A 21,393-nucleotide genomic window follows, 5' to 3' on the forward strand; every position below is an offset into this window, starting at 1 on the left:
TATGTTACTTTTAGCTACGGAAAATACATTTTAAATATGTACTTTTATTCCTCATGAGGCTTTATTTAAAATAAAAATACCATAAAAATACCAAGAATTCTCTTGATTAAATAAAAATCTAATCCTTTTTCACAAATTTTGTAATCGTTAATATCAAGTTTATATTTTTTATTCCATTGTTACAGTATTTATGCACAATAGTTGTACTTTGATCATTTAAAACTTCCTGGCTCGTCGTGGTTCTACATCCAAACCCTGAGTTGAATTTCAGATGTTTCCATTTTTGCAGAGGTTTAAAGTGATACAGCTTGTATTAATTATTCATTACTAAGATGCTCTGTACTCATAAAATATGCAACAAAATGCCTCTAAAAGGTAAATAAAGGGTCACGCTTTATATGAATCCTGTTTACAAAATACCTGTGGTCACTAAATGAATTGACCACAAAGGAAGAAACGCTTACGTTGGTTAAATTAAAACTTGGAGAAATATTGAAATAAGTTTATTTACCTTCAAGAGTCATTTCACTTTTCAGAGAACCAAATAAATCTGGTACACATCATGATACAAACACTGTGGTTAATCAATCTCTTTGAAAACAAAACAATGTGAAGGCTTAACCTGATAAAACAGAATCCATGTGTTAGTACTACTTCCACTAGTGCTAACCAATCACCACCCACTGACGTCAGGAAGAAAACGCTGGTGTAAAAAATGCATCTAAAACAACAAGAAAGGCGGATGTATTTAAGACAAGTGCTAAGAAGGAACTGCAGCGATCAGTTCATGTTTTCAGAGGAATTCATTCGACACAGAAAAAGAAAAGTTAAATAATAAATAATTGATCATTTTTCCCACCAAGGACCACCAACACAATAGTGTGTTGTACTTAATCATTTACAGACTTTCATTGACTAAATATAAAAACGAGGAAGCAGTCTGTATTTATCAACAATGGTTTCCATGACAGATGTAAAACATTTGTTTTCCCGTCATTGTGCAGGACGTGGGTTGAAATCATTTTACCATAAGATGATGCATTTTTACTGTTTCACTTTGAGTTGTGCAGCATGGACATTTGTTTTATTCTGAAAATACGGTTAGGCGGTAATTGTTTGCAAAGACATAAACCTTAATATCAGATTAACTGAAGTTCCTGATCTGGACAAAGTACTGAATGTCTATTGATTCTTTTTGTGAATGTATGCATATTTAACATGTTAAAGGTCCAGTGGTTAGCACCCAGGAAGAATCTGTGTGGAGTTTGCATGTTCTCATGCTTGAGTGGGTTTTCCCCCAGGGACTGTATACACATCTTTAAAATGAGTCCATTAAGTTAATTAAACTTGTATTAGGGAATGAGTGCTCATCTATGTGTTGGCCTGTAACGGACCGTCTACCTCTCTAAGGTGTACCCTGTATGTAAACTAAAGCAGACAAAATATGAACCAATAAAAAGTAAATTACCCTGCAGTATAGTTTTGGACTGAAAGAGGAAATTATAAGTACTTGGAAAACAAAGAAAGGAATGCTAACAATCCTGAGATCTGGATGGATTTTCATCCCAAAAAAACCTTAACAGTGGAAAAGTGAGTGTGGCTGATCTTTGTTTCACTGATGCCACACAAACATGTCCAGCTCTTATTAGGGTTTGATTTTAACTCTGTCTTTAATAGCTTTGTGAGCTTTGTGTATGAAGAAAGTAAGTCAGACAAACACATACTGTAAAAAGGCCTCATTTCACTGCTTTTGCTTTGAAGCAACAAACCTTACCCACACATCATCCTCCTTAGATCTAAGCCCAGTAATAGATTCACACACGTCACACTGATTTACCCTCTGTGCTGTTAGAAAAGGAGAGGAACATGATGATTGAAGGTACGGTCACATATTACACTTCTAACTCCAGAATGGGGATGGACATCAATTTAGAATTTAAATCATAATCTAAACTGCTGTAAAAATCTATTTCATAGGTCCGTCAATTGTAACCCTTCATCAGTTGATGTGACAGTACCTTAAACCAACACATATAAATGAAACATGGACAAACGCCCTAAGGCACAGAGCAGAGCAGCTGCTGCTCAATATGTCTCAGGTATTGCAAAGTCAAACTCTACTGGCTGTGGGGAAGTGTTAGATCCGGTCTGTGAGCGAGCGTCCAGCGATGTGTGAGCGTTGGGTTCTATGAAGAAGTCGTCCCAGTTCAGCAACCTGCCCTGGGGGGACGCGTGGTCACCGTCGCCCACGTTGGGTATATGGTGCACGCTGCCGTCCTCCGAAATGACCGGCCTGCCCCCGGAATGGGACTTCCTCTGCTCCGACCTAAATGGCAGCAGGCGGTACAGGTTGTTGTCTTTGAAGTCCTTCTCTTTGCGCCCGGAGGGGTCCTCGTTGTGGGCCTGCTTGCAGTGGTTGGAGAGAAGCTGGTAGTTGGGGAACATCCCATTGCACAACAAGCACTGGTACCTCCTCTCCCCCGTGTGGATGATCTCGTGCTTGGTTCTGTACTCGGCCAGTGCGAACACCTTGTTGCAAAAACGACACGGGTACTTCTTCTCCCACGAGTGTGTGTTGAAGTGACGGCGAAGGCTCGGCAAACACACGTAGGGCCGCTTGCAAACGTTACACACGTAGAAGGTCTTCCCGTCCATGACGAGCTCGTAGTGATCCTCCACCTCCATCTTGTTCTTCTTCTTGTCCGGCTCTATTAACTCGTGTGTGTCATCAATGGGCTTCAAAGGCGTTGCCATTAAAGTTCTCTTCCCTTTATTGGCTTTCGATCCTCCTTCTTGGGGATCTTCTTTCGGCGGAACAATGTCGTAAGTGTCCTCCCCGATGTTGGCGTAGACTTTACACCCCGGAGAGATTGAACCAATTTCTGTAGCAGCTTTGAGTGTAACAGTCTTTTTTGCAGCTGAATTCGGAATGTGAATTTGTTGGAGTGTGGGACTGCTGGACAAATCCAGGAGTCTTAATTTGGACTGACCAGGATGAGAAGAAGTGGAAACGTGTTTCTTGTGAACCCCAATCACATCACAGCTGTCAGATGGCGGAGAGGCACCCACTGGCTCTGTGGTGTGGGTGCTGGCTTTAGCTGGGGTGGCTGGGGCACTTCCTGAGTGGACTCTGGAAGTGGAGTTTGAGTCTTTGAAAGCCAGAGCTGGTTTTGGACCATTGAGAGGTTTCATGGTCTTTCCCTCTTTTGCTACAGCTGAGTGATTCGAGCCTATTTTCTGGGTTGTTTCAACACTTTCTGAATCAATTTTATCCAAATCAATTATATCATTGGATTTCAAAGTGTTCGTATGTGAGACGAACATGACATCGCTGTCTGAGTCTTCGTCAGTGTTATCTGCAGGTTTGTTGAACTCCTCTGATGATATGGAGAAAGAATCATTGATAATAGGCATCACCTCTTTGGGCTTGTTCGTCTTGCTGTCAGTATCTTTGGACAAACCGGGCAGACCCTCTACTTGTGACAACGGCAAAGCCAGGTTTGCGATGAACTTCACTCCCAGAACCTCGCCAGCGCTGATGAGCTCCTCCAGCATGTCAGAGCGCACACGGGTCAGCTTCGACGTGTATATGTAATTGATTATCAGCTCAAAGGTTTCCGGTCGGATGAAGTTGAGCTCGATGACTTGTCCAGCGACGGTGAAGAGCTGATGGAAGTACGTGCTGGAAGCAGCCAGCACGGTTTTGTGGGCTCTGAACTTCTTGTCCTGTATGATGACGGTGACGTCACAGAACAGTCCAAGGTTCCGCTGCTCGTTCAGGGATTTCAGCACGGCTATGGAGTACTGCGTGTCAGTCGCAGAGATCAGCTTTAGGTTGGGCATGGCTGTAAAGAGAAAGATGGGTGTTAGTCATACTCTTAATCATGCTGTCAAAAGATTTTTCATCATGCTCTGTAATTAATAAATCTCTTTTTTGATCACACCTAAAAATTGCTGAGAAATGCCCTCAATCTGAGGTATTTTCATTTAAATTACATTATTGTGGCGGATGAACAATGATATATAACAAAGTGACTTTATAAAGTCATTTGTTTGTTTTTACCAGACTAGAACAGATGCAGGTGTAGACATTTACATTCCTCTGTATTTGAGACTGTCACATTGATGTGTACTTTTGTCAATCTTCAATTAATAGAAAATACAAGTAAAATAAAACATTGTAGTACTGTGAGTTGGCACATCATAAAGCATAAGAACGCTTTTCTGACACCAAACTCATTGCTTTCTCTCTCGGCAGCAGCTCGGCAATCTCCCGTCTTGTATTGTAGTCTGTGCATCGATTTCTCTGTAATTTATTAATGGAAATTAACACGTTAAAGTGACAGCCCTGCTCATAATCCAGGATACATTAATCATCTCCATCTCTTGTTTTTCTCGTTTACACTTGAAACATGCCCGGCCTTGCTTTTTGTCGTTTTTTTTTTTTTTTTTTTTTTTGAAGAAAGAGTAACCCAACCCTGAGGTTGAGGCAGGAATTTAAAAAAACAAAGCCTTGATTATGGGAGGGGCTCCTGGAACAGTTGAGTAGTTAAGCAGTTAAGTATATATTTATAAGTCTATACCAGGGGTCTGCAACCATTGTGAAATGGAGTGCCAGTTTGAATTTTTCTTTTGAACGAGTGTGCCACAATATCACAAAGTTAAATTGTGACACGAAATAGAAAAACATTTCCAATACAGTATACTGGGAATTTGATTCCAGTCTTAAATAAAGCAGGGGTTCTCAACCTTGGGGTCACGAGACACTGGCAGGGGGTCGCCAGTAGATGCCTTCACAAAACTAAGAATATTTTTTGAACAGTTTGAGCCCATTTCTGCTTATCTTTACCCTTTTTCTGCAACTACACCAAACTTGTAATGTTTAAACCTATTTTCATGACATATTTTTGCTCCTTTACTCCAATTTCTGCCACTTCTGCATCAAATTGCAATGCTTTTTTGCAAATGTCTTCCTCTTTAAAGACATTTTCATCACTCATAAACCCTTTCCACCACTTTTCCCACCTAACATCACATATGTTCACCAATTATTGTCACTTTTAACCTCTTTTCACCATATTTCATGCTTATTTTTAGCCAATTTAACCACATTCACGATTTGTCATTCCCATTATTTGCCATTTTAAACTAATCATTCCTACTTCTTTTCCGTCAATTTTTGGCCACTCTAATTTGCAACTTTTAACAAGTATCTGTGGTTTATAAAAACCCATTTCACCACCTTTCCCACCATTTTTGGTCACTCTTAATCCATTTTATTTCTGATTAAAACAAGGATTTACATCTTTAAGATGACTATTCTATGGCTCAAGTAATTATAAACTTCCTGGATAACAGTGGACATTATTCAGATAAATAAACAAATGTTATCACAGATTCATAGAACAATTGAATGGACCAAAATTTTGCTGACTTTATGGTTGAGACTATAGTGCAACTGGACTATATCTGTTATATCATAAAAACAGAGGCATAACAGTACTACATTTGTGTTTTATCAACATACAAAAAACCAGCCACAACAATTCAAATATGTACACAGACAGCTACACATTTAAACATGTTATGTAAACACACTTTTTATTCATTACACTTACCATTTTGTAAATATATTATTAATTTGTTATACTTTTTTCCAACATCAGTTAAGAGGTATCCAAGGAGAAAATATCTCTAATCTGAGATGTTTAAACAGCATAAATGTCAGCATTGTTTGTATAAAAAAAATACTTCAAATGTGGCATCCATGGTTTGTTTTTGTTTTTTAAGTATAATAACCTGTACTGTGCTCACACACTATATAGTTGATTATCACTAGTTTTGTTAAATAATGTATGAGCAAAACCAAGCTTAAACTGACCACATATTCCTCCTCAAGTCACATCACACAGGTTATTATCAGATATGTTAAAAAAGGAAACAGTCCTCTGATAACAGTGTAAACACTGAGCACATTCTGTTAGCATGCTAACAAAGCTAAAGCTCGCCTTTGAATAACGAGGGAAGCACCGCGGCCTGTTTAGCACTTTGCTAGCTAGTAGCATTGTGGTCAGAATCGAAAGCATCAATAAAAGCTTTCCATGAGTAAAATAAAGAGAAAGGTGTTCGTTTACCTGCAGCTGGAATATAGTTAATGAGGACAGCGGAGGAAACCCGCTCCTGCTGTGCGGATAAAGTGCAGAGACCACAAAGAAAAGCTGACAGATAAACGCAAACGCAGTTCCACCTACAGCCACCACCAGGGGGCGCGGTTTGACCAGCAACCGCCCCCCAACTAAAAAAACCAAACCCTTTGAGTTGTTATAATGTCACACATATTAATCAGATAACCTAAGTAATAGTTCAAGTTGTTAAAAGTGTTTTAAAAAAAAGGCATGTGTTTTTTTTTTGTACTTAAATTTTAAAAAGTAGCATCGCTGCCTCACATCTAAAGTATCAAAAGTGATTGATTTCAATAAACCATTGCACATTGTTGCATTTTTTTATGCTGTTGTTGTTAGAAATGTCCCGATACAACTTTTTCACTTCCGATACGATACCGATATTGCAGTCTTGAATTGTTGGTTGATGCCGATATCGATACATTGCGATATTAGCACGAATCATACATATTTTTATTACTTATTTTGTAGTGTGAAATGTTAGAAAAGGCTTGATCAAGTGATGTTACTGAAACAGTGAACAATAGTCAACAATTCAAGTTCACTTCAGTTATTTTTTACTGTCAGTATATGGTGGGGACAAAAACAACAAAAAGTTATTGGAGCGCTCATATTGAAGATTTTAGAGTCCGATAACATCCAATATTCGTTTTCTGGCTGATATCGGACCGATATCCGATATCAATATTGGATTGGGACACCCCGAGTTGTTGTTTCTTTGTTTTACATTCTATTTTTCTCTATTTTATTATTTTTTATATATTTTTTTATGTTGGTATTTATTTTTGTTCTTACTGTTTACTTTTGCTATTCTATTGTGTTACTGCAACGTGTAATTCTCCCCTATGGGAATCAGCAAAGGTTTATTCCATTCTATTCTAATATAAATAGTATTTTACATTCTGCTTTAATGAATATTGTACAAACGTGTGTACAAGATTTAATCCAATTAATTTAAAGTTATTCACCTTATATTCTAGTGCCTAGGTTCCCAAAGTGGGGTACGCAAATTGCCATGGGGGTGCATGAATGAAAATTGGGAACTAGATTATAAAACGACTAACAGCCAGGAGCCTGCATGGATTGCCACAAGACACGATGACAGAAAAACAATCAAAAAATCGCCCCAAAAAATAAAAATATGACTAGAGCTACATTATACGGAGCCCCTAAAGGGACATAGATATTTTTTTCTGTAACATTGCTTTACCAATTCACATTCCTTACAAATTATTCTTCTTCTTTTTTATATTAAACATTATTTCTCAACAGGATAGGTAAAAATCAGAGGCATTTTTTACTTTAGGGATACATTGTTTGTGACATTACATCAGTGGTTCCATACCTTTTTTGGGTTGTGACTCCATGTTAATATCACAATGTATTTTATTTATTTTTTTTTTAATTCAATGAACAAACACATACAAATCATCGGTGCCATTTCACAGAAAACCTTCCAAAAGAAAAAAAGGAACAAGAATCAACAAATGTGATATTACAGCGATTTAAACTCAAAAACAAGAGAACAAAGTTTTTTGGCATGGGCATTATTAATTTTCTTTATGCATTTAAATACAGAGAAAAATCACTCTTTAAAGTGATATTTTGTGAATATAGAATTTAGAAAAAATGATGTTATTTGTTAAAAAGTCAATATTTGTATTTGTTGTGGACAATCTAATTTGTAAGACTTGAAAACAGGAAGGTGTCTATGTTCACGAAGCAGGATGTCAACCAGAGATGAATCTCCTTCTATAGGTTTAGTACAAGGGCAAATTAAAAAAATAAATGCATTTTTTAAAAAAAACATGTCTTGTTGTCTCCGTTTCCTCACTATTTTGAAAAAAGTCATGTGAAAGGTACACTTCATTTTGTATTTTAAAATGTATTTCCTTATACTTTGGAGGGATAAACTATTTTTAAAATGTAGTTCTGATAGCTGAAATTTTAATGATTATTACACCCTTCAATACTTTGTATATTTTTCCTTGATCCAGGATACACTGTGGAAACAAGGCAATATCTAAGGAAATAATTGCTACACCCTTTATGTAAAAAACATCTCCATAGACTTTTTTCTTTCTTTCTAGAAATAACTTTTGATCATTTTGATACTGGAGTGTGAAAAGTTTGGGAACCACTGTTCTCGTGTAAATAATCGGACTATTAATGAAAGCGGAACGTTGTGAGGTTGTTAAGGCAACACCGGAGTTATTTTGGAGAAGGACAAATAGTTCCGCTGTTTCAACTGCGCCATTTCAAACACAGCGAGGAGACCGGAAGGTGCTTGGTGTTTTTAGTCTCCATTTGTTGACTTTTCTACTCATTTTCTTTGCCTCACATTGAGTCTAGTTCCGTTAGAGGACATGCCACTGTCAGAGCGGTTCAACCCCAACGGAAGTCCCAGGTCTCGGAGTCCACGGGCCCGCAGACCCCGTTCCCGGAGCCATAGCCGGGGCAGGGACAGGGGTCGAGACCGTAGCCACAGCCGGGACCGAAGCCTCTCCCCGTACTGCTTCGGACCCAAACTCCCCAAACCCAGAAACCGGGAAAAGGAGCGTGAGGAACGGGAGCACCGTTTGAGAGAGGCGAGAAGCATCCGACGGATCCGTATAGGCAGCCGGTCTAGGTCCCGGTCCAGAGAGAGACACCACAACCACAGTTCGGACCCGCGGGAAGGCCCCGGTAAATACGGGGATTACTACGACCAGCAGCGGGACGACGCCCAGAGACAGAGACAAGAGGCCTTCATCGCCAGGTACAGTTACTGTTTGTAGTGGGACCAGGACCTGGACTAGGATCCAGATCTTGATAAGTGAGACACTGTTCAACTATAGCTGCTACTAAAGTAAAAACTACTTTTTTTTTTTTTACTCCAATTTCGATCCTTTTTCAATTTTATTTTCATTAAATTTCAAGGCCATGTGATAGTGAATCACGTGCTACTTAAATTGAACCTGTTGAAAGATGAACTTTCTTAGTAAACATGGAGCTCTTTAATACACACAAGATTAATAAACATTATTCAATCACATCATATACATCACATTTGTTCGTTATAATCTGAATAAATAACATCTACTCTTATACAGTCCATAACCCTCTGTCAACATAATACAACAATCTATAAATATCTTTTTTTTTTATTGCTCTAAAGGCCATAATTTGCTGTTAGTCTCTGATCTCAGGATTACACAATAAATTTATCAAGAATAAGGTGTTCTTAGGATTTCATTTAATGAATCTTTCTTTTAGCTTGTGACGAGGCAACCACAACTTAACAAATAAGAACAAAACAAAAACAAAAAAACATCTACAGATCACACAGACTGGGTAAAATAATCACTTTCGCAAAAACTACAGAACCGTACAAAATGCCCAAAATACCAATACAACATCCAATAGTCACCCTTAGCAAAAACGCATTCTGCTAAGTAGTTAATATTATGTAGGGATGTCCCAATATAACTTTTTCACTTCGGATAGATACCGATATTTCAGCCTTGAGTATTGATTGATATCGATCCGATACGATATCAGCACGAATAACACAATACTTTTATTACTTATTTTGTAGTGTGGAATGTTAGAAAAGGTTTGATCAAGTGATGTAACTCAAACATAGAACAATAATCAGCAACAGTAGGTATGAGAAAAACGGACCCATTTATTAATAACCAATTAGTTACATACATTTTAACCTTCAACATAATATCCACAGTATTATATTGACTAAATATGATATATATCAGAGATTTTAGATGCAGCTCGATACAATCCGATATTCGTTTTCAGGCCGATATCAGACCAATATCAATATTGGATCGGGACACCCATAATATTATTGATTTAGGGATGAAGACGACATTATTAAATTGTTATGTTTCTTTTTTCCTGATGTTAGAAATGAAACATAGTCTTTATTTGTTTCTTGGAAAATGTGTTTGTTTCATTTTACCTAGAGAGTGAGATAATCTGTGTTTATTAAGTTATTGTCTGTGATACATGTCTGCATTTACCCAAAATAATACTAATAATATTAACAACCAAAACAGGAAAAAAAATGTCACAAATCTAACTACAACAGCCATTAATAATTAATCATAAGCAGATAAGGGAACATTTAAAAAAAATATAAAACATTAAATAAAAATGAAGAACCCTAAAAATTATTTATTAAAAATCATAAAAATGATGACACCAATTTGTTGAAAAAAAAATTTAGTTAAAAGATCCCACAACTAGTGTTTAAACCATAACAGATAAAACACCAAGGTTTAAAAAAAAAAAACTTTGTGAATGCTGAGAGGTGAACTCGCTTAAAAAAAACAAGTATGAGGAAAACTGAGAGAGATGGTGTCTGCAGGAGGTCAAACGTCAACTTGAGTTGGTTTCGCAAATTTTTAAAAATATACTGGGAACTTCCTTTGAAAGGAAAAGCTCTCTTCTTACAGTGAAAAACTCTTTTGTTGAAACAAATGATGTGTGTTGTGTCGCAGGCGCCTGCAGGAGAGGGAGAGAATCGGGGAGATGGGCTGTCCTGAGGTGTGGGGTTATTCTCCCAGAGTGAAAGAGCCAGAGTAAGTGGAGGACACGCTGATGTCTACACATCAAAGACAATATTTTTTAAGTGTTTTTAGTAGATAGGCAGGGATGTACTGTATAAACTAAGCTCTCTGTTCTTTCTATCAGCTCGGATGAATTCACACCAGTCGAAGAGGATGAAAAGAACAGCAGCAGCAGCTCAGAGTCCAGCTCAGGAGGTTAGTTTTCACACACACACACACGCACACACACACACACACACACACACACACACGCAGTTTGTGCTTAAAGTGAACCATCATTGTGCTCAACAGAGGAAAAGAAGAAAAAGAAGAAGAGAAAGAAATCAAAGAAAAGAAAGAACAAGAAACACTCAGAGGACAGTGAGTCCAACTCAGATGGTAAGACAACACAAACAAAATGTGAATAAAAACAAGAGTATAACTCATTCAAATGTTACCAGATTTACCATGAAGGTCAAATTATGGTAGCTTGGAGTGAAGTTCTTCTTGCCAACAGTTTGATCACATGGGCTTTTTTTTTGTTTTGTTTTTTATTTTTCAGAGGAGGAAATGAAAAAGAAGAAAAAGAAGAAGAAAAGCAAAAAGTAAGATCTAAAATTCTTCATTCTCACACAAAGTGTTGCTTCAATGAAGTCCATGGCTGTGTTAGGAATGGCATACTAACATACTACATACTTAAAGAGTATTTACTGTCTACTATATACAATAAGTATGGTTAGGATAACGAGCGTTCCCACCGGAGTTTCCCAAGATGCATTTTGAACCGAAATGGAGACCCTCCATTGTGCTACAGACAAAACTTCCGGTTAACTTCAAAACAAGAGCCTTATTTACAAAAGCATTAAAAACTAATGGAAGACAAGAAGAGATGTTTTTCTTTTAGCTTGAAGCCAGTCCCAGGACGATTTTACATTCCACTCACAATGCATCATGGGGTAGTTGAGTATGACGTGTGCCCACTGTGCATACTTCAAAAAGGTCCCGATATACTTGTAGTATAGATCTGGGTTAGGGCTGCACGATTTTGACTAAAAACCTAATCGAGGATATTTGGGCCAATATTGAGACATTTAAATGCATAAACTGTTAAAATGATGAGTGAAGGAAGTCATGTTACTTATAGACTGTCAAACAACATATTCTTGCTCAAATTTTCCCACATTACTAGAACAAAACACATTAATCTACTTTCAAAAATATTTGGTTTTATGTGGACAGCGCCCTCTTCTGGAGGAATCACAGAGTGTCTGTCTAAACACTTTAGGATCTGCTTTATGGAAACTCAGACCTTTTATCTGTTCCAACTGATTCTGACATCTCAAGGCTCCACCATTCTGATTGGTGAATATCACTCAAAAAAACCTCAGCATCTTGAGGTTACGTTATTGCAGTAGTCAAAACATTGATTGCCCGATTTGATATCGATAAACCTTGCAGCCTTAATCTGGGTATTTCTCTTTGCATACTATCTAATGTGAACGCACTACATACTCATTTTGATGTCAGACTTAGTATGAGTAGTATGTTTGTATACAATTTCAAACACAGTACATGTCTCACATCCTCTCAGGTCCAAAAAGTCAAAGAAGAAGAAGGTGAAGAAGAGCCGCAGAGAGTCGTCTGACTCTGGCAGTGAGGACTCTGAGGAGGAGGAAGATCTGAGTGCAGTTCTGTGGGTGGAGAAAACCTGCGTGGACGAGCACATCGTTGGACCTGAAGCTCCCCTCACTCACATGTCTCAGGAAGACAAGCCCCTGGAGTGAGTTTCATCACCGTCTCCTGTTTGAAAATGTCAAAGTAAAAGCTTAAAATGTGCTCAAGATATTTAGTTTTCATGAAACTATCAATTAATCATTTTATTTTAAGATTTGCTAACTTAAGTCCAGATTTTAAAAGTTTGACCTTTTAGATTTGGGGAAAGTTGAAGTGTTTGTCAGTTTTCCTGAGTGAAGGTGTTTCAAGAAGCTACAATGAGCAATAACGTAACAAATCTTATTTTGATATTTATTATGCTGTTTACTTTTGTTTGTTATATTTTCTTTGAGCATAAACGCAGCAGAACAATTCCTCAACGCATGTTGATTGTTCCTGTTTGATGTCTTCCTCCTTCTACTTGTGTGAGTATAGTTTTGTAAACCTGATCCCATTTGTCTTCCTCCAGTTTCGGCCATGCTCTGCTGCCAGGTGAAGGTGCTGCCATGGCGGAGTACGTCAAAGCTGGAAAACGTATCCCCAGAAGAGGAGAAATCGGGCTCACCAGTAATGAGATCGCAGACTTTGAGAAGTCTGGTTACGTCATGAGCGGCAGCAGGTACGTCTAGGACAGACATAAGCAACTGGCAAAATGACATAAAATATATATATATATATATATATATATATATATACAAAACAGCAATAAAACAACAACAAAAACACAGGAAAAGAATACACAAAAATTGTCTCCAAAATGACAACAAAAATACACAAAAATGAGAGAAAATTACACAAAACAACCACAAAAAATTAAACAAAACAATAAACCAAAAACACATGAAATGACAACACACACTCGTTATTTAATGTATTAATGCTCAGAACGATCATTATTCTAAATGCTGACATGAATGTTGATAATGTAGCCCTCGGATCAGAAAATCACATTTTAGTGGCCCCTCTGTGGTAAAGGGTTGTTCACTTCTGATCTAGGATCACTGGGAGTAGCAGAGTTTTGGGCTTTGTTTTGAGCTTTTTCTCCTCGATGTTGATGGATGTCGTGTTCCTGCAGACACCGTCGTATGGAGGCCGTGCGTCTGAGAAAGGAGAACCAGATTTACAGCGCGGACGAGAAGCGAGCCCTAGCCTCCTTCAACCAGGAGGAGAGGAGGAAGAGGGAGAGTAAGATCTTGTCCAGCTTCAGGGAGATGGTCTACAGAAAAACCAAAGGCAGGGAGGACAAGTGAACGCTCCCACAAGCTGTTGGACTGTAGCAGTGATGCTTATTTTAGAAGGATCGAGTATAGTGGATGTTCAGTGTGGGATATGTCTCAGTATAAACTGTAATTGGAGGTCGAATCTTCCTTCTTTTGAGCTCTTTGTAAATTTATTCTAAAGCTCAGAGGCTGAACATCAGTAACATTTATTAAATGTAATTTTCTCTGCACACTCAACTGTTTTCTGTCTTGCTTTATGAGAGTTTTTCCAACAAATATAAAAAGTCAAATTACTTTTTATGTAAAACTTTACTCAACCAATGATTATTAACATCAGCATGTTTACTTGATTTAATGTCATTGATTTTGATTTAAAATTTAAAGTTGGGTGCAGTGTTGTAAAATAAGGTGTTTTGTTTTTTTCAAATACATCAACATTAATGCACATATACCTCTTTACACACAGTAAATTACAGTGGGTATGGGAGGTATTCAGACCCCTTTAAATTGTTTACTCTTTGTTTCATTGCAGCCATTTGCTAAAATCAAAAAAGGTTATTTTTATTTCCCATTAATGTACACTCAACACCTCATCTTGACAGAAAAAAACAAATGTTTGCAAATTGTTTCAAAATTAAAAACTGAAATATCACATGGTCATAAGTATTCAGACCCTTTGCTCAGTATTGAGCTCAGTATTGAGCAAAGGGTCACAAGTTTTTCACACCTGGGATTTGGGGATCTCTGCCATTCTTCCTTGCAGATCCAGTTCTGTCAGGTTGGATGGTGAATGTTGGTGGACAAATGGATTCATTTCTCCCATTAAGCGCATCACATCATCTCTTCTGACTCTAAAGGAGTACTTTTGTTTAAAAGTCTGCCACATTGCTCGGTAACCAAGCAGCTGGCCCAATCCCTTCAGTTCCTCAGAAATAGCCACCTGCACAGCAACAATTGAAGAGTAATTGTCCCTCCTGGTCAGGCCTGAATCCTGTAGTCTGCGTTTTAAGGTGCTAAGGCTCAATGAAATGTTGTGCTTAGTTGTCAGTAAGTCCATGATTATTTCATATCTGTGGCCCTCTTTGAAATACTTATTTATGAGTTCATCCTCCACCCCAGCTGCAGGACCTGAAACACACAATTTGAAGTGTGTTTCATATGTGGGTTTTCAATGTCCTTCAAGAATTACATTATACAATAATAATACTCATCAATACAGCAATACATGACCTTGAAGAGAATGACTGTCAGAACTAAATGTACCTTCATCTTGAAGACACCTTAAAAACTGAACATCTCTGTCACATGAATCACATTGTGACAGGATAGGTTGAAGGTTCGCACCACAAAATGGACAAAACATAACCTGTTAAAAGATAAAGGGAAGCGAAGTTTTTAGCCATCATCTATTTCATACAAGCCATATGGTATTTTCGCAGGGGAAGAAAATTAGTCTTTTTATACTTTTAAAACTATAATCTAGGCAATTGTGTGCAACCAAGGAAATTATTAATGAATCTGAAAACTTGTGTTCAATTAACTCAATTAATTCAATGTTGCATTGATATGTCTGAAGGTGTTACAATGACCATGTTAACTGGCAACTTTAAGCCGAATGCGTCTGTGGTTGCTATGGTTACTCATGATTCTGAATCTGTGACAGAAAATCATTAAACACACACATGAATAATCCGTGTACCCTTCGTTCTTTGATTATTCCGTTTTAAAACCAAATCAAAACAACAAATAAACTGTGTGCTTATTTTGTTTTTCTGATTTAAAACCTAAACAGAAATACAGAAAAACCAAACACCGGATAAGTAGCGTTTTTCTGTTTTTTTTTTTTTTTTTAAGAACTTGTTCTGGACCAGGTCTCCACACACAATGACACTGTTTAGGATTTATTTCAACAGTTTTCTGGTCTCATGTTTTCATTCAGTCTGTGAATGTTTTAGCTCGTAAAAAACTGCTCACGTCAAATGTTTTGTTTTGCGGTGGTACGGTCTAAATAGTATCCAGATAAACTGGTGACTGACTCTACTGTGAGGAACAATAGATATTAGAACGAGAACTAATATTTGACACTTTTGCAGAAAAAAAAAAAAAAAACAATTACAGCATTTTTGAGGGCAGTAAAATGTTTATTTTGCACGTTATAAATACCGCTAACAGCAGCAGTCAACACACACGGAAGTTGGTCATAAGAAATGAGGAGCAACAATAGATTTATTACACCACTTCTGGCTCCACATGTGCATGTTTCACGTAACATCCATTTTTATGTTTTCATTTATTTATGTATTAATAACGTTTCAATTCGCCAGTAACGTGACTTATGAGTTGCTTCTTTTTATGTGTCGGACCGGGAGCAAAAGTCCGCCCAGTCACCAGTTTATCTGGATACTATTTGGACCGTAACACTGTTCGGTAAATTTGGCAGATATTCACAGATTCAGACTTCCAGCATCAATAACTCTTTAACAAAACGTCATCCGGTCTCGCCATCGCCCACTCCTCCGTCACCCATCCCGGCAACCCCACTTCACACACTGTTTTCCTGGCGCCACCGTCCCTGTCATCTTCGAAAAACTTTTCCCAGTCTTTTTCACTCACTACCACCGTCTGTTCATAGAATCATCGTCCACGTCGGCTGCGTTGATGCATCCTGTCGGAGGTCAGAAATCACCAAAACACACTTTACCAAACTCCTTCACTATCTCTCCACCTGTGGTAAATCCATATTCATCAGCGGCCCACGCTCTCTCCACTGCGGAATGGGTATTTTCAGCCTCCATACCTGGCTCCAGAGAACCTGCAGAGCTCAACATGTAGGCTATATTGACAATTTTAATCTCTTCTGGGGTCGGACATCATTTTTTAATCCTGATGGTTTTCACCCTAATAAACTGGGCAGCAGTATTTTAACAGCCAATCTTCAGCACGCCGTCCAGCATTTCCCACATGATTAACTATTTACAAAACACACACCGTCTCCTTCACCTTACTCTACTGTGCCCCACCAAAGTGCCTCCTCCTGCCACAGCTCCCCCTACAGGCTCCACCCGGCACTACATCCCTCTGCTGTGTGTGTGTGGCAAATATCTCCCGGACGCGGTGCCAGTTCGACCTGAAACTCGCTCGACGGGTTCCAAATACCCCGAGTGCGTGTATCTGTTATTTTGGAGTCATTTGGTCATTTCAAAATGTTTATTTTAATTTTATTTCACTTCTGCACGGCCGCGAAATGAAACCTATTCCACTTTTGACCTCAGGGTGTGAGGGGGCGCTAGCGCACCATCTATATCTATTTCCTCACACGAGCAAGAGTCACGTGACGCTTCTTTTAGTGTACAGCCTGCCGGAAACCATTAGAAGAAGAAGAAGAAGAAGAAGAAGAAGAAGAAGAGTCACGTGTGCACACAGCCAAGCAGACACGGACTGTAAACACGAGTGAGAGAGAAGAAGATAGTTTTATACCGGAGACGGGAGAGGAACGTCTAAGCAGCCATGCTTGCTCTGATAAACGAGCAAAGCTCTTAAGTCTCACTTATTGGGCCTGATGTTAGTCACTGATGTTCGTGTGTGTGAGCCACGTCAGACGCCACTTCCTCCTGTGCCATGCTATTGTTAGCTTCTCAAACACGGTAGCTCTCTGAATAGATGATTTGAAACCATCAGCCACTGGTGAGTCTTCTGCAGACACGTTTCCCATTGTTTAAACCATATAACTGTTGTTCAATAACGCGCTGTTTCACTAGAGTCGATATTGACCTCAACCTGTTCAATTCTCCATCTGGAAAACTGCGGATTCTGTGTCATGCCGTGCATGGAAGCTAAGCTCTGACCACTCGGTTCGAAGGTAAAAAAATATTTTTGTTTTTTTAAAAAAAGACAGCCGAATTGTATATAATACTTTCATTTACTTACTAACTCATGTACGTTTTGTTTTGCGCAGTTTGGTTGTTTTTCTGATTGGCGCTACAATGTCTATGGAGTTTGGTTATCAGCGTCTCAAACACATACGTATTTATTTATTTAAATATACTAAAACAGAAAGATACACATATTGACTCCAAAAAACATACATTACAGAAAAATACACCAAACAAAAAAAAATATAAAAGTGAGTTAAAAAACAACAACAACAAACACATTTATCATGTTAATATCCCATAGAATTAAACCGGGGAAATCGCACACGCTGTTTTATTTTAATATTTTAATATTTATTTTATTATAGTTACTGGATTCTCATTATATGTTGTTGCTATTATTTTTTTATAACCATTACTATTACTACTTTCACTATTGATATTATATCTCTAATTGTACTATTACTGTATTGTTATTCTTAAATTATTCTTTTTTTAAAAATTTTATCTTATAGTTACTGGTATTCTCATTGTATTATTAATATTGCTATTACCTTCTTATTTTGTTTATTATTGTTTTTATTATTGTATTACAGTTACTGGATTCTCTTTTCTTTTTTGTTATTGCCATTATTATTATTATTATTATATAATTGTACTACTACTACTGTATTAATGTTATTGGCATTATTATAATGATCATTATATTTTTAAACTCCTTTTTAATTATTAATATTTTATATTATAGTTACTGGTATTCTCATTGTATTGTTAGCATTGCTATATTATCATATTTTTTTATTATCATTGTATTAGCATTGCTATATTATCATCATATTACCATATCATTATTTAATATTTTTTCTTGTTTTTATCATATTATTGTTACTAGATTCTTATTATATTACTTTGTTATTGTTATTATTACCATTATTATTATGATTATTATTATTATTATTATTATGATTATTTTTATTATTATTATAACCATTACTATTATTACTATTACTATTTTTGCTAATACTATTTTTTGTATATTATCATCAGGGCTCTACACAAACTTAACCAATGGTGGCACTGGTGTGACCAACTTTCTCTGTACAGCATAGCCATGCATGCTGATGAATAGCTGACTTAACTGGCGTACTGTAGTTTTATATGAAGTAAAGATTGACAGTGACTTAAGATATATTTGCTAAATGTTTTAGCATCAATGTTAAGTTTTTCTGTAACAAGCAGTGGCTGAAGTAATTATAATAATAATAATAATAATAATAATGGGTCCACAACACGGCTCCACTATGATTGTTTGTTGTGCGCAAGGGTGAGTTTTTCTTATATTATTCTATGTGCTAAGAAAGATGCTAGCGGCTACAATGTAAACACACACACACACACACGGCTGATGCACGTTCGTGCACTACACCGTGATGAAAATACTGAACTCACACAGAGCCGCTTAGAGAGTTGGTGTTGCAAAACGTTTATTTTTTGTGGTACTTCTGTGTCTCTCTTAACAACCTGCAACGGATTATGTGTAAGACACGCGCGCGAGATAACACACGGAGGAGATGGATGGAGAGACACACACACGGCTGATGCGCGTGCACGGAGTTGATGGCTGTAGACACACACACGGCTGATGCTCGTGCACGGAGTTGATGGCTGTAGACACGCACGGCTGATGCGCGTGCACGGAGTTGATGGCTGGAGACACACACGGCTGATGCGTGTGCACGGAGTTGATGGCTGGAGACACACACGGCTGATGCGCGTGCACGGAGTTGATGGACGTAGACACACACGGAGTAGATGGATGTAGATACACACACAGTATTTATAATAAAAATATACTAAATGAGTAAAATAAAAAAAAACTAAACAATATTTATACAAAAAGTACAGAAAATGACAACAGAAATGCATAAAAATATACAAAAAAAACACATTACAGAAAAATACACCAAACATAAGAAAATGACTCAAAATACACAAAACTAAATATTTATACAAAAATACACAAAATGATGGAAATTGCACACACATTTTTACTTTGCACCTGTAAGTAAACCCCTTTATAAGACTACAGAGTATGTACACCTCTTTGGACATCCATCCTTCAAACACATTCTCATTTGGCCATAAATGACAACTGTGCTTTATGCTCCCACTGTACTAGATGGATGTAGAGAGAGAGAGACACACACACACACACACACACACACACACACACACACAGTATTTATAATAAAAATATACAAAATGATTCCAGAATCACTACAATGGCAACAAAAACAATAATTATACAAAAAATGCACAAAAACACAACAGAAAGATACACAAATACACATAATGACTCCAAAAAACATACAATGCAGAAAAATACACCAAACAAAAAAATATAAGTGAGTAAAAAAAAAAAAACACAACAAACACATTTATCATGCTCATATCCCATAGAATTAAACCAGGAAAATTGCACCCACATTTTGCACCCGCAAATATTCCCCTTATGCTCCCACATAAATGCATACTTCCGACGGGCACTGTACTAGTCTAACTAAAAAGCAAGGGACGTCTGTCTGGATGGATGTGTGTGGAGCAACGGTTTTTATTATTCAGTTATTTTTTACTGTCAGAATATGGTGAGAACAACTGACAAAACCCATAGTTGTATATCTGCACTATTATCCTATGTTGGTATTTAATTTTGTTCTTAATGTTTACTTTTGCTATCCTACAGTGTTACTGCAACATGTAATTTTCCCCTATGGGAATCAACAAAGGTTTATTCTATTCTAATATAAATAATATTTTACATTCTGCTTTAAATTTGGGGTAGGCTCCTATGGGGTGTCAAGTGTAAAAATGTAGTATAAAAGTTTTAGCTAACACATTTTCATTATTTATCTCACTTTTCTCATATTTAGCACATTTTCCTACATTTAACACAACATTTAACCACATATATAGAGGTGAAAAAAGCATTAAATCTAAATATTTAAATCTAAATGGTATATGTTATATATAAATGTAAAATCTATATCAAAATGTTAAATCTTGTATGTAAATGTTAAATCAAGGAGGTTCGCTCAAAAGCATGAAGTCGTGAGATCGAACCCACCATTGGCCAACTTTATAGTTTTGTCTTTTTGGGGATGTCTAGAAAGTTTTCGTCTCAACTTCAGGTCATCACGTCATTTCAAAGTTGGTTTGCTCAGCAGACGTATTCCAGACATCCAAAAAAAGACGAAATAAAAGTAATAAAGTTGGCCTAAAGTGGAGTCGAACCAAGGATCTCATTCTTTTAAGCGCAGTGCCTTACCTATTCAGCTACAAATGTATTTTATTGTTAATAAACAAACACACACACACACACATATATATATATATATTTTTTTTTAAATAAGAGCATCGACATTTCACTGAAAAACTTCCAAAAGAAAAAAAGGAACAAGAATCAACAAAGGGGATATTACAGCAATTTAAACTAAAAAAAACAAGAAAACAATGTTTCTTGGCATGGGCATTATTAATTTTTTTTACGCATTTAAATAACAGAGAAATATCACTCTTTAAAGTGATATTTTGTGAATATAGAATTTAGAAATAATGTTATTTATTAAAAAGTCAATATTTGTATTTGTTGTGGACAATCTAATTTGTACGAAGCAGGATGTCAACCAGAGATGAATCTCCTTCTATTTGTTTAGTACAGGGGCAAAAGTAAATAAATTTAAAAAAAAAATGACTAGTCTCCGTTTCATCACAAAGATGATATTTTTCCACCTCAAATTTAAACCTATTTTGGATAAAGTAATGTGAAGGGTAAACTTCATTTTGTTCTTTTTAAATGTAT

The 21,393-nt window shown here is 37.0% G+C and overlaps 2 protein-coding genes across 2 annotated transcripts; one reads left to right on the top strand and one right to left on the bottom strand.

The window, feature by feature from the left end:
- Positions 1–243: 243 nt before the first annotated feature.
- zbtb33 (zinc finger and BTB domain containing 33) lies at positions 244–6,257 on the bottom strand. Its single transcript, XM_028459677.1, has 2 exons — positions 6,135–6,257; positions 244–3,845 (listed from the first exon to the last, which is right to left on the bottom strand). The coding sequence occupies exon 2, from the start codon at positions 3,841–3,843 to the stop codon at positions 2,086–2,088; it is 1,758 nt and encodes a 585-aa protein (XP_028315478.1). The 5' UTR covers positions 3,844–3,845; positions 6,135–6,257; the 3' UTR covers positions 244–2,085.
- Positions 6,258–8,393: 2,136 nt separating this feature from the next.
- Positions 8,394–13,899, top strand: nkap (NFKB activating protein). The gene is made up of 8 exons (XM_028459666.1): positions 8,394–8,940; positions 10,682–10,762; positions 10,875–10,945; positions 11,042–11,128; positions 11,292–11,334; positions 12,321–12,509; positions 12,912–13,061; positions 13,518–13,899. The coding sequence occupies exons 1-8, from the start codon at positions 8,549–8,551 to the stop codon at positions 13,690–13,692; spliced, it is 1,188 nt and encodes a 395-aa protein (XP_028315467.1). The 5' UTR covers positions 8,394–8,548; the 3' UTR covers positions 13,693–13,899.
- The last annotated feature ends 7,494 nt before the right edge of the window (positions 13,900–21,393 follow it).

This window comes from Gouania willdenowi, chromosome 10 (genome assembly GCF_900634775.1).
Source record: "Gouania willdenowi chromosome 10, fGouWil2.1, whole genome shotgun sequence".
In the NCBI taxonomy this organism is placed as follows: domain Eukaryota; kingdom Metazoa; phylum Chordata; class Actinopteri; order Blenniiformes; family Gobiesocidae; genus Gouania; species Gouania willdenowi.

What these genes read in the sequence shown, in the direction of transcription:
- zbtb33 (XM_028459677.1), bottom strand. Translation starts at nt 3,843, where the DNA reads ATGCCCAACCTAAAGCTGATCTCTGCGACTGACACGCAGTACTCCATA.
- nkap (XM_028459666.1), top strand. Translation starts at nt 8,549, where the DNA reads ATGCCACTGTCAGAGCGGTTCAACCCCAACGGAAGTCCCAGGTCTCGG. An exon ending in CCCAGAGTGAAAGAGCCAGA is followed by an intron (nt 10,763 to 10,874) that starts GTAAGTGGAGGA and finishes TCTTTCTATCAG; the next exon opens with CTCGGATGAATTCACACCAG. An exon ending in TACGTCATGAGCGGCAGCAG is followed by an intron (nt 13,062 to 13,517) that starts GTACGTCTAGGA and finishes GTGTTCCTGCAG; the next exon opens with ACACCGTCGTATGGAGGCCG.